Source organism: Equus caballus, chromosome 7 (assembly GCF_041296265.1).
Source record: "Equus caballus isolate H_3958 breed thoroughbred chromosome 7, TB-T2T, whole genome shotgun sequence".
NCBI classification, from domain to species: Eukaryota; Metazoa; Chordata; class Mammalia; order Perissodactyla; family Equidae; genus Equus; species Equus caballus.
In genome coordinates, this window is record NC_091690.1 from 2,967,583 (window position 1) to 2,978,082 (window position 10,500).

At 61.8% G+C, this 10,500-nt stretch overlaps 1 protein-coding gene across 1 annotated transcript; it reads left to right on the forward strand.

Moving 5' to 3' along the window:
- Nucleotides 1–1,474: 1,474 nt before the first annotated feature.
- On the forward strand, nucleotides 1,475–10,097 carry CREB3L3 (cAMP responsive element binding protein 3 like 3). Its single transcript, XM_070272499.1, has 10 exons — nucleotides 1,475–1,857; nucleotides 2,111–2,239; nucleotides 2,603–2,900; nucleotides 3,698–3,810; nucleotides 4,759–4,896; nucleotides 5,444–5,550; nucleotides 7,595–7,663; nucleotides 8,784–8,868; nucleotides 9,066–9,162; nucleotides 9,367–10,097. The coding sequence occupies exons 2-10, from the start codon at nucleotides 2,111–2,113 to the stop codon at nucleotides 9,678–9,680; spliced, it is 1,350 nt and encodes a 449-aa protein (XP_070128600.1). The 5' UTR covers nucleotides 1,475–1,857; the 3' UTR covers nucleotides 9,681–10,097.
- Nucleotides 10,098–10,500: the final 403 nt, after the last annotated feature.

A 10,500-nucleotide genomic window follows, 5' to 3' on the forward strand; every position in this document is an offset into this window, starting at 1 on the left:
CGCCCCCCAGGCCGAGAGGCTGAGTAAATATCCTGACCGGGGGCCGCAGGCCGGGCCAAGCCAAACAAACCGCTTAAAAGACCACGCGGAGCGGTCAGAGAGGAAACGAGCAGGACACCGGCGTCCAGGCGACAGTCACAGCGGTGCAGGTGCCCCCGACGCACAGCGACACGGGGCCGGGTCATCTCTGGGGGCGTCCTGGGCGCTGTAGGGGGGCTGAGCAGCATCCCCGGCCCCACCCACTCGATGCCAGGAGCCCCCCCAGTGTGACGGCCACAGAGGTCCCCAGACTTGGCCCCGCGTCCCCTGGAAGAGCTAACGCTGGAATGTGAGTTACTGTCAGACGGAAGAAGCACATAGTAGGAACTCATTAAATATTTGTTGAGTGAATAATCGAGGACCGGTCGCTGAGAAACGTACGTCAGGAGGTGAATTTTGGGAGAGCAAAGAGTGTGTTCTAGTTCCCGCTGGAAACCTAGCCTCCAGCACCGCGCCCGGCACGGCCCGCTTAGTCACCCGTTCACTAGGCTCCCAATGGCTTCTGCCATATTTAGTATGAACCAAACTCCTTGCCACAGCCCCCCAGGCCCCACACGACCTGCCCCGTCCCCTCCCCGCCCTCCCTCCTCCCTCTGTCCCCTCCTCCCTCTGCTCCAGCCACACAGCCTCCTCGCTGTTCCTCCCTCATCAGGCCCATCCTGCCCCAGGGCCTTTGCACAGGCCGTTTACTTCCCCTGGAACGCCCAGCTCTACCCATGGCTGGCTCTTTCTCACCCTTCAGGACTTAAACTTAAACGTCACCTTATAAAAAGGGGCTTTGCCAGCCCTCAGCTGCCCTTTACCACAGGGACATTTCGTTTCTTGGCGGCACGTACTCATTTCTCCATTGACTGGTCCGTTTATGCATTTATGGTCTGGCTTTTCCACGGCTTTATCCCTCGTGCTTGAAACAGCGCTCGGCACACAGAGGGGCCCAACGAGTCAGAGAGGATGGAAGGTCCCCTGTGCGCCAGGCCCTTTCCTGGGCCCCGGGGACCCAGCAGAGAACCGAAGGGACTCCATTCCGGCCCCTCCCGCGCTCCCATCCCGGTGGAGAGGGGAGAAATAAACGAGTGAACAAACAAATGAGAACATCGCAAATAGCGAGGGCTTCAGCGGAAACACGGATTCGAGAAGGCGGGGCGGGGGGGGGGGGCGGGTGGCTGAGTAACAAATACCGAACAGTCACGAACGAGTGAAGACGGTGACAGTGGGGATGGAGGAGAGGGGAGCTCCAGGTAGAGGGAACGGCAAGTGCAAAGGCCCTGTGGTAGAACAAGTTTGACTCGTTAAGTATTTGATGAATAAATGAATGATAGAAGGTTCTAGAAGGAACTGGTTGTTCTGGGTGGAGGGTTCAGGGTGGACAGGAGGTCGCCAGCTGTGATGAGAGGAGGGGAGGGAGCTCCCGGCTTCGGCAACGGTCCCCGGGGCTGGGCCTCCCGGTCTTGTTCTGTCCTGGGAGGGGACAGGACCTGGCCCGGGGGCCCGACGTCCGGGAAGCGGGAGCACAAACAGGCTCGGAAAGTAGGGGAGAGGTCAGCACAGAGCCCGCAGCCCAGACTTCGGCCTTTGGTCCCCGGCCCCGCGACGCGGAGATAACGGTCTGCCCTCCCTCCCGCCACCTGCTGCCACCGGGTCCCCGCCCCGCCCGTCTGCGCCCGCCCGCCAATCAGCCCCCGGGGGCGGGCTGGGACCTCCCGGGGACTTCGCGGCATCTCCGGGGGTGGCCGCAGACACCAGAGCGGCCGGCAGCCCCGAGGAGGGTGGCCCAGACACAGCCGCCACCTCGCGCATGGGGATTTAGCGGCTGGAAAGGTGAGCGCGGCCCGGGGCCCCCGGGGGGATGGGCGTCTGTGACAGGAGACTGTCCCCGACCCCCAGAGGGGCCGCCTTCGTCCCCCCTCTGGGTCCTCCCCCAACGTCACGCGTCTGAATAAAGACCTCAGCTCTTAGGGGGCTGAGCGGGGCGCGAGCTCGGGCCGGAGGGACCGCGGGGCAGCGGGGTGCAGACGGGACGGGGGCCGAGGGGGGCTGTGCGACCCCCACGCCTGTCCCCTCGCCGCCCCAGATGGCTTCCTCCGCGTGTCCCCTGGGCCCCATCGACAGCCTGGAGCTGCTGGACCTCCTGTTCGACCGACAGGACGGCGTCCTGAGACACGTCGAGCTGGGCAAGGACTGGGGCCCCAGCCAGGACCAGGTGGGGACCCCGCTCGGCCCCGGGATGGCATTGCACCTCTCAGCTACCCCAAGGGGCAGAGAGCTCTGGCCTCTTCTCACAGGTGATGAGACCGAGGCCAAGAGAGCGGCGGTGACTTGTCTGGGGCCACACAGCAGTTTGGTGTTGGGTCCAAACCCAAACACGGCTGGGTGCTGTTCCCACGCTTGCTACGTGATTGCGTTCAAGCCCCAGCAACCCCTGGGGAGGAAGGAGCGTTAGTTTCTCCCATCTTGCAGAAAGACAAGGGGAGCCCAGAGAGGGTCAGTGGCTTGCCCAGGGTCACACAGCAATCCGCAGCAAAGCATAGACCCAATTCCCACCCCTCCCTCGGGGTCCCAGCAGGTCCTGCCGGGCCTGGACTCTGAGGATTTCCTCAGCTCCATCTTGGGCTCTGGAGACTCGGTGGCTGGCTCCCCGCTCTGGTCTCCCGCGGCCAGCGACAGCAGCAACTCCGAAGACCCGCCCTCCGACGCCCAGGACACCCCTCCCCGTGGTGGGACGGCCGCCACCCCCGCGGGCTGCCTGATGGCGGAGCCTGGCCCGGGGCCCTGGCCCTCCTACCGCCCCAGCCCGCCCTGGCCCGCCCGGCCCCCGGGGGCAGCGACCCAAGTGCTCGAGGCCTCGGTGGCCATTGACCTGGGTGAGTCCCGCGTGGTCGCCCTCTGCCCTCGCCGCATCCCCGGCGCCATCCCCGTGGCCCGCCCTCCGCGCCTCTGGCCGCCCTGGGCCCATTTGCCAGATGGCGGAACTGAGGCCCCGTGAGGTTACGGGACGGGTCAGAGCCACAGAGCTGGCTGGGGCCCCAGGCGTCACACTGGCCACCTCGTCCCTGTGCCTCCCGTGCCCGGCTCACGGTCGATGCTCCGCGTGACGTCACGGGATCCCAGGCCCTGGGAGACACCGCCAGTGGGGCATCCTTTGTCCTTCGAGTCTTGCAACAGCCTGGGAGCTTTTATTAGTCCCATTGCGGAATTAACGAAACTCAGGTTCAGAGAGGTTTAGTGACTTACCCAAGGTCACACAGCTCCGCCCAGTCGGGATTAGAACCGAGGGCTAGCTGGCTCCCAAGTCTGTGTGGCCTACAGCGTGTCAGGCGCCAGGGGGGAGGGAAGTGGCGGCGCAGAGTCAGACCTGTCCATGGCCGAGGGTGAGATAAGACCTGGCCGGCCTGTAACCCTGGGTGGTAACGGCTGCTCCCTCCTGGGTTGGCGGTGGGGCCCGAGACCGCGTCCCGAGGCATCTGGGTTCCCACCTTCCAGCAGAGGGGAGACTGAGGCACGGGCCAGGGCTCTTCCCGTCTCCAGGCCTCGGGCCCCCCAGCTGTCCCAGCACCTTGGGGGCAATCCCGGGAGCCTTGCTGGAGGCGGCAGCAGGAGCGGGCAGCTCGGGGCCCCCGCCTGACACCCGCGCTGTCTCTGTCGCCTCTGTCCTGCTCAGAGATGTGGAGCCCGGGCCCCCGCCGTGCGGAGCGGGCCGAGCCGGCCGCCGCGCCCCCCGGCTGCAACCTCACGGTCAAGGACCTTCTCCTCGCGGGCAGCGGTGCGGACGCGGTGAGTGGCCCCCCCACCTTGCGGGGCCTCAGGACCGGGCGGGACGGTGGGGTTCGGGGCCCCGACACTCCCATTTCTGAGTCTGGAGGACTGAGTCCCAGGCGGGCGCTGGCGTTGACCCCGGGTTGCAGCCAGGGCAAGTTGGCGGGTTCGGGTCCCGAGGTCACCATCTCCTGGGCTGTTTTAAGGAAAAAACAGCTGCAAGTTCAAAGCCAAGCGCCCCCCGGAGGCCGGACGCTCCCGAATGCTTTAAACGTATCGTCATCTCATTCACAGCAACCCCGGAGGCTGGGGCTCTGAGCATCTTAATTTTACATAAGAGGAAATGGGCCCAGAGAGGTTCAGTCATTTGCCATAAGTCACACAGCTTTGCTGACTCCATCCCTGGGCCGGCCTTTCGGGCCTGTTGTGCCCACTGCACGCTGACCGAGGGCCGTCTACCTTGCCCAGGTGCTGTGGACGGGGACTGGGGACACAAGACAGCCTTGCAGGAGGGAAGGGTTCCACTGTTCCTTCCTGAGATTCCTTATGTTTTTTTTTAAGTTTACCATAAAAGTGGCGCACCACTTGTCACAGTTTTTGCCCCTTTATTTTTTGACCTCGACGGTTTGTTGTGGCGATCGCTCCGCACCATGATATGGAGAGACCGTGGTTTTTCACTGCTGCGTAGTACTCCACGGGACAGCCGAGTCGTGCCTTATTTAACTTGTCCTCGATTTGTTGGGTGTTCCCATGGCTCCAAGTCCTTTGCTGTTTCAGACAGCGCTGCAAGGGACGTTCAGGGTCCAGAACAGTGCCTGGCATGTAGTAGCTGGTCAATGCACAGCTGTCAAGTGACTATTCGTTAAACGAATGACAAAGCCGTCCCTTTGCGCACGCGGGAGGGTGTCTGCAGGACGCGTCCCTGGACGTGGAATTGCTGTGTCAGTTTCCCTGGTTTTCCCACAGACACAGCACCACCTGGCAGCCCCCCACCTACTGCGACCCGGGACCGGGCACTGCCAGGAGCTGGTGCTGACAGAGGACGAGAAGAAGCTGCTGGCCAAGGAGGGCATCATGCTGCCCACCCAGCTTCCCCTCACCAAGGTGGGTCGGCGGGACCCCTGACTCCAGTCTCTGCCCGTTCCTGCAGGCACCCGCCCGTGAGTCGCCCCTTTAGGGCTCCCACACTAGAATATTAGGACGTGGCTGTCACCAGGGCCAGGAAAATCGTCCTCGAAGCCAGCTTAACAGGGGCTCTCCAGTTTGCCGCACTCCCCACCCAGCCCTAATGCCATACCTGAGTTTGCCAATTGGATTGGAAGACCTACTCTGGATGTGGGCCGGCCCCAGGACAGGTGTTGTTCCCAGAGACGGCCAGAAAGGCAGGACAGTGGCACCAGCGCACAGAGTCTGGTGGCCTGTTACGAACTGGGTTCAGGAGCTGGGAAGAGTATCCGGACCCAGGATGCTCCTAGAGACCCTGCAAGAGTTTAGGGGCAGGAAAGCCCGTCTTCAGGTCCTCGAGAGTCTGTCCCCAGGTCCCCGGGGCTGGGGCAGCTCACGTGGGAAGAGAATGGGGCGAGTTGTGGGGTCCGGACAGCACAGCGGGCCCCCCGTCCTGACCCGGCCTCCTCCCCGTGTCGCTTGGCAGTACGAGGAGCGAGTGCTGAAAAAAATCCGGCGGAAAATCCGGAACAAACAGTCGGCCCAAGAAAGCCGGAAGAAGAAGAAGGAGTATATCGATGGTCTGGAAACTCGGTGAGCCCTGGGGGGGGGGGCCCGGATGCCACACTCGGGGGGAAACTGAGGCCAGAGAGGGGGGACGCGATGTGGCTAACGTCACCGTGTTTAGGGATTGACAAAATGAGGGTTGTTTTCCCCTCCCTGGGAGAGACCGTTTTCCACGTGAATTGCAAGGATGGAAAGATGCCCGGAGGCGGCTCAGGGCGAGGGGTTCGGGGTCCCTTTATCCCCCAGAAGATGTGGAGCCCAGAAAGGAGACGGTATTGCCATCTTGTTCTGGCTCTTTGCATGAAGACGGGCCCCTTACGTCTCTTGCCTGAGCATCGCTGGTCCTCAGGCCTGTCGGGGACGAAAAGAACAAGAGAGGCTCGTTCTTTTCAGAACTTCCTCATCCTAAAAACTGTGCCTCAATTTCCCCCAATCGCCGCTCTCTTAACCCATTCAGGCTACTGAAGAGACAGGCTCTTTCTTCTTGAGTCGAAATGAAAGCTCGCTTTCTAAACCGAGAGCGACTTCATGGCATGTGACAGACCCACTTGGGTGTCCTATTTCTTCCCGGGTCAGTTTTGGGGAACTTTGTCAATTTTTTCCGGGAACTCGGCCATTTCCAATGTAGGGACATGAAAGGGGTCATTGTTCGCTCCCGTTATTTTTTAAGCTCTGTGCTCTCTATACCTACACTTTTCTAATGACTCATGTCGCATATTTGTGCTTTCTCTTTCTCCCCTATTTTCTTGACCCATCTTGCCAAAGGTTTGTCTATTTTATTGTTCTTTTCAGAGAATGAGTTTCTGGCTCTTCCTCCTACCCAATTGTATTTTTGTTTTCTAGTTCTTTCATTTCTACTGTTAGCTTTCCTTGATGTTTTATTTTGGAGGGAGCTGATTCTGTTAGGTTTTTTTTTTTTTTTTTTTTGGCTAATTTTGAAACATGTGTGTTCAGCTCACTGAGCTGCGCTGTATTCAAGCTATTCATTTTCCTCTGAGGACGGCTTTAGCTGCATCTCACACATTTTTTATTTGTAGCGTTGTCATTACCATGTGGTGCCTAGGTCTTCCCTCATTTACACTGTGGGCTTTTCCTTATCCCATGAGTTATTTAGAAGGAGGGTCTTGGGCCGGCTCGGTGGTGCAGTGGTTAAGTGCACACGTTCAGCTTCAGCGGCCCGGGGTTCACCGGTTCGGATCCCGGGTGTGGACATGGCACCACTTGTCAAGCCATGCTGTGGTAGGCGTCCCAAGTATAAAGTAGAGGAAGATGGGCACGGATGTTAGCTTAGGGCCAATCTTCTTCAGCAAAAAGAGGAGGATTGGTGGTAGATGTTAGCTCAGGGCTAATCTTCCTCAAAAGAAAAAAAAAAATAGAAGGAGGGTCTTTCCTCGGGAGAGTTTATTCTCTTCCCTGGTTGCGAGAGGAGGACCAATGTATCCTCATGCTGTGATCTGAGCATTTCATCTCCACATCCGAGTGGTCGGGGCCAAGCCCACATTCACAGACAGATGCAGATGGGAAAGATGGGGTCCCTAGCCTGGATCCCAGAACCCTAAATGGAGGGATCACCATTGTCTTGCTCCTCAAATGCGCCCGGCAAAGCAGCCCTAGTCAACTTCGCCTCATGTCCTTCTCCCAACCACTCGGGGAACCAGGTCCTTGTAACCCCGCTTTACAGATGCACTGAGGTCAGAGAGCAGAGTGGCTCAAGGTCACGGGGAGGGAAGGATTGTAACTCGGGGGTCCTTGGACTCCCGGTCACCCTGCTCTTCCATCTCCTGGAAGCATCGCTGCCTGAGCTTGGCGTTCCATTCCCCACCCTGGGGGCTCGGACTGGAATGAAGCCCCCCGCCCCCCACGCCAAGGCGGAGACGGGACCACAGAGCCAGGCAGACCCAGGTTCCAATCCTGGCCCCGTCACAGACTTGCCAGGGTGACTTTGGATGAGTGACTGCCCCTCTCTGACCTTGGGTTCCCCTTCTGTGAAGTGGGGCCTCACAGGGAGACGTCCGTTGGGCCCGCTGGTGACAGTCACATTCTGAATGTCACTGTGACGCTGTCCCTGCAGGATGTCAGCCTGCACAGCCCAGAACCAGGAGCTTCAGAGGAAGGTCTTTCATCTCGAGAAGCAGAACCTGTGAGTCTTGGTCCAGCCGGGGCAGAGGACTGGGGGGAGCCAGCTTCTAGGCTCTCCTGCAGGAGAGGTGGAGAATGGCAGGAGCAGGGGACAGCCTCTGTGATGGCAGAACAGAGCAGGGGGTAAAGGCTTCACCTAGGCAGAGGGCAGGCTGCATAGAAGAGGGGTTTTAGATTTGGGGCCTTGATGGATGTATAGGAGTTCACTAGGGGGAAGTTGCTCCCGGTGGCGGAAACCGAATATGAACGGCCAGAGGCTAGGAGCACGGTGTGTTGAAGAACTGATTCCGTCTAAAGGGCACATCCATTTAGTCAATATTTATTTAGCATGAGCTCTGCGCTAGGCAGAGTTCTGGGCACTGGGACCACAACAGTGAGCAAAAGAGACACAGTCCCTCCACTCAGAGAACTCACACTCTGGTGGTTGACATACTCAAGACGGAGAAAAATATATAAAAGATCATTCAAATAGTGACAGCCACTGGGAATGAAAGTGAAGGGTGGAGCCATACTCTGGGATGGAGGGGCTATTTTAGGGAGATTAGATAAAGTGACATTTGTTATGGGACTTGATGGATGAGAAAGAACCAGCTACAAAAAGACCTGAGGGAACAGGTCCTTGGTACAGAGGGCACAGCCTGTGCAAAGGCCCTGGGGCGGGAATGCTTGTGTGTCAGAGGAACAGCGAGGAGGCTGTGTGGCTGCAGCAGAGGGAGGAGGGGGAGGGAGGGAGGAGGGAGGGCAGGGAGGGGATGGGGCATGTCGTGCGGGGCCTGGGGGGGCCGCGGGGAGGACTTGGCTTCTCCCCTGAGGGAGGGGCAGCCCTGGGAGGGTGGGGAGAAGCCGACTCACATTTGGAAAGTGCCCTCTAGCTACTGCGTGGAGTGTGAACCCTAGGGGGGCAGGAGAGGCCTGGGGGGGGGGACCAGAGAGGCCCAGGTGAGCAATAGTGGTGGCCCGGGTGGAGGAAGAGGGGTGACCGAGAGGTGGGTGGGACGGTCAGTGGGGATATTGCGGCAAAGAGGGAGAGTCTGGGCTTTTAAGAGCAGCGGGGGCTTGAGAGACGGACAGAACTCAGACCGAGGCCCCGGGGGCTCAGCGAGGCCGCTGTCTCCACGAAGGTCGCTCCTGGAGCAGCTGAGGAAACTCCAGGCCATCGTGGTCCAGTCCACCAGCAAGTCGGCCCAGACGGGCACCTGCATAGCGGTGAGCGCCGGCCCCCGGGATAAAGGGGTCCTCGGCCCTGGCGGAGGGGAGGGGAGGGGAGCGTGCATAGACGCGTGGCCCCGGGGGCCCCGCCCAAGCACCATGCAGCCTTCCCGGCTTCAGTTTCCTGCCTGTGAGAGGCGCGTGCTCACGGGCGCAGGGGAGGGATGGGGTGACCCCGCCCCCGTCTCCGCCAGGTCCTGCTGTTCTCCTTCGCGCTCATCATCCTCCCCTCCATCAGCCCTTTCGCCTCCAACAACGCCGAGAGCCCCGGAGACTTCGCACCCGTGCGAGGTAGGCGGGCTGGGGTCGCTCCGCCCTCAAACGCCCTTCGGATTGAACCGTGCGCACAACCCCTTTGGCTCCCCAAGTCCTCCCCCCCGCATCCTGGGAGGGGGAGGGAGTCCCCTTGCTGCTGCCCCCCGAGGCTGGGGGCGAAGGAAGGGAGGGACGCCAGCTCCCACCCCAACCTTCGTGACTCCCCCCCCCCCCGCTCAGTTTTCTCCAGAACTTTGCACAACGACGCCGCCTCCCGCGTGGCCCCCGACGCCACAGCAGGCTCCGGGGCTCCAGGACCCTGGCCCGAGGCTGGCGCGCCCCAGGAAGGGTCTCCGGGCAGCCCCGGGTCAGACTGGGAATCGCGCCACGTGCTGGCTCTGGATAACTCGACGGAGAAGCTGGACAACCTGACCCTGGCCTCGGGCAACTCTTCAGAGGAGCTGCGTCGGGCCACCCTGCTGGACTGGGCCTCGCCCGAGCCGGCGCTCAGCCCGGGGCGCGTGGGGCTGGAGGCCGCCGGGGAGGAGCTGTGAGCCCCACCTGGACGTGCCACCAGGCCCCTCGGCTCCGGGGCACCGCAGTGGACGGCGACAGGCATGGGGAGCGGAGGTGAGGCTGAGCCCCCCGCGGAGACGCCAAGATGGAGATGCACCAACTCATGGGGCCACGAGGCCTCAGAAACACGCGCACACAGACCCGGGCGCGGAAGGGAACAGGCAGACGCGTACAGACTGACGCACAGACCCAGACAGACAGACACACGCGCATGATGCCCGTGCCCGGGCCTCCTCCCCGCCTCCTCGCACACAAGGAGGAGGAAGCGGCCGGGACGGCAGGGACCTTGGCCCCGGAGCGCGGGCTGAGCTCTGAACTCCGGACGGCCGTGGCCACAGCCACCCCTCCCCTCTTTCTGGGGCCGCCGAGACCCCTAATAAAGTATTTGGACAGAACAAGGCTGGCGCGGAGGCGGGGTGGGGTGGAGGGTGAATGAGAGTCTGGGGCTCCCCGGTCCCCAGCAGGCGGGGCTGGGCCGGCCTGGGATGGGGCAGGGAGGTGGCGGGGGGCCTCCGGACCCCCCAGGCTGGAGAGCGGCCGGCGCGAGGCCAGTCACGCCTTCAGCACCCTGGAGAGCGGCGGCGGGCGGAGCGCGGGGCGCGCCGGGAGCGCGAGGTCCTGGGGGCTCCGGGGTCCCCACGAGGCCCTTCAGGAGCATCCGCGGAGGGGGTGGGGCAGCTGCCTTCCTTGGGGGCTGGGCTGCCCACCCTGCTGGGTTTCCGGATGAGGAGACTGAGGCGTCGGAAGTGAGGGGTCCCGCCCAAGCTCCCGGCTGCGCCTGCCCCCAGCTCCTAACGC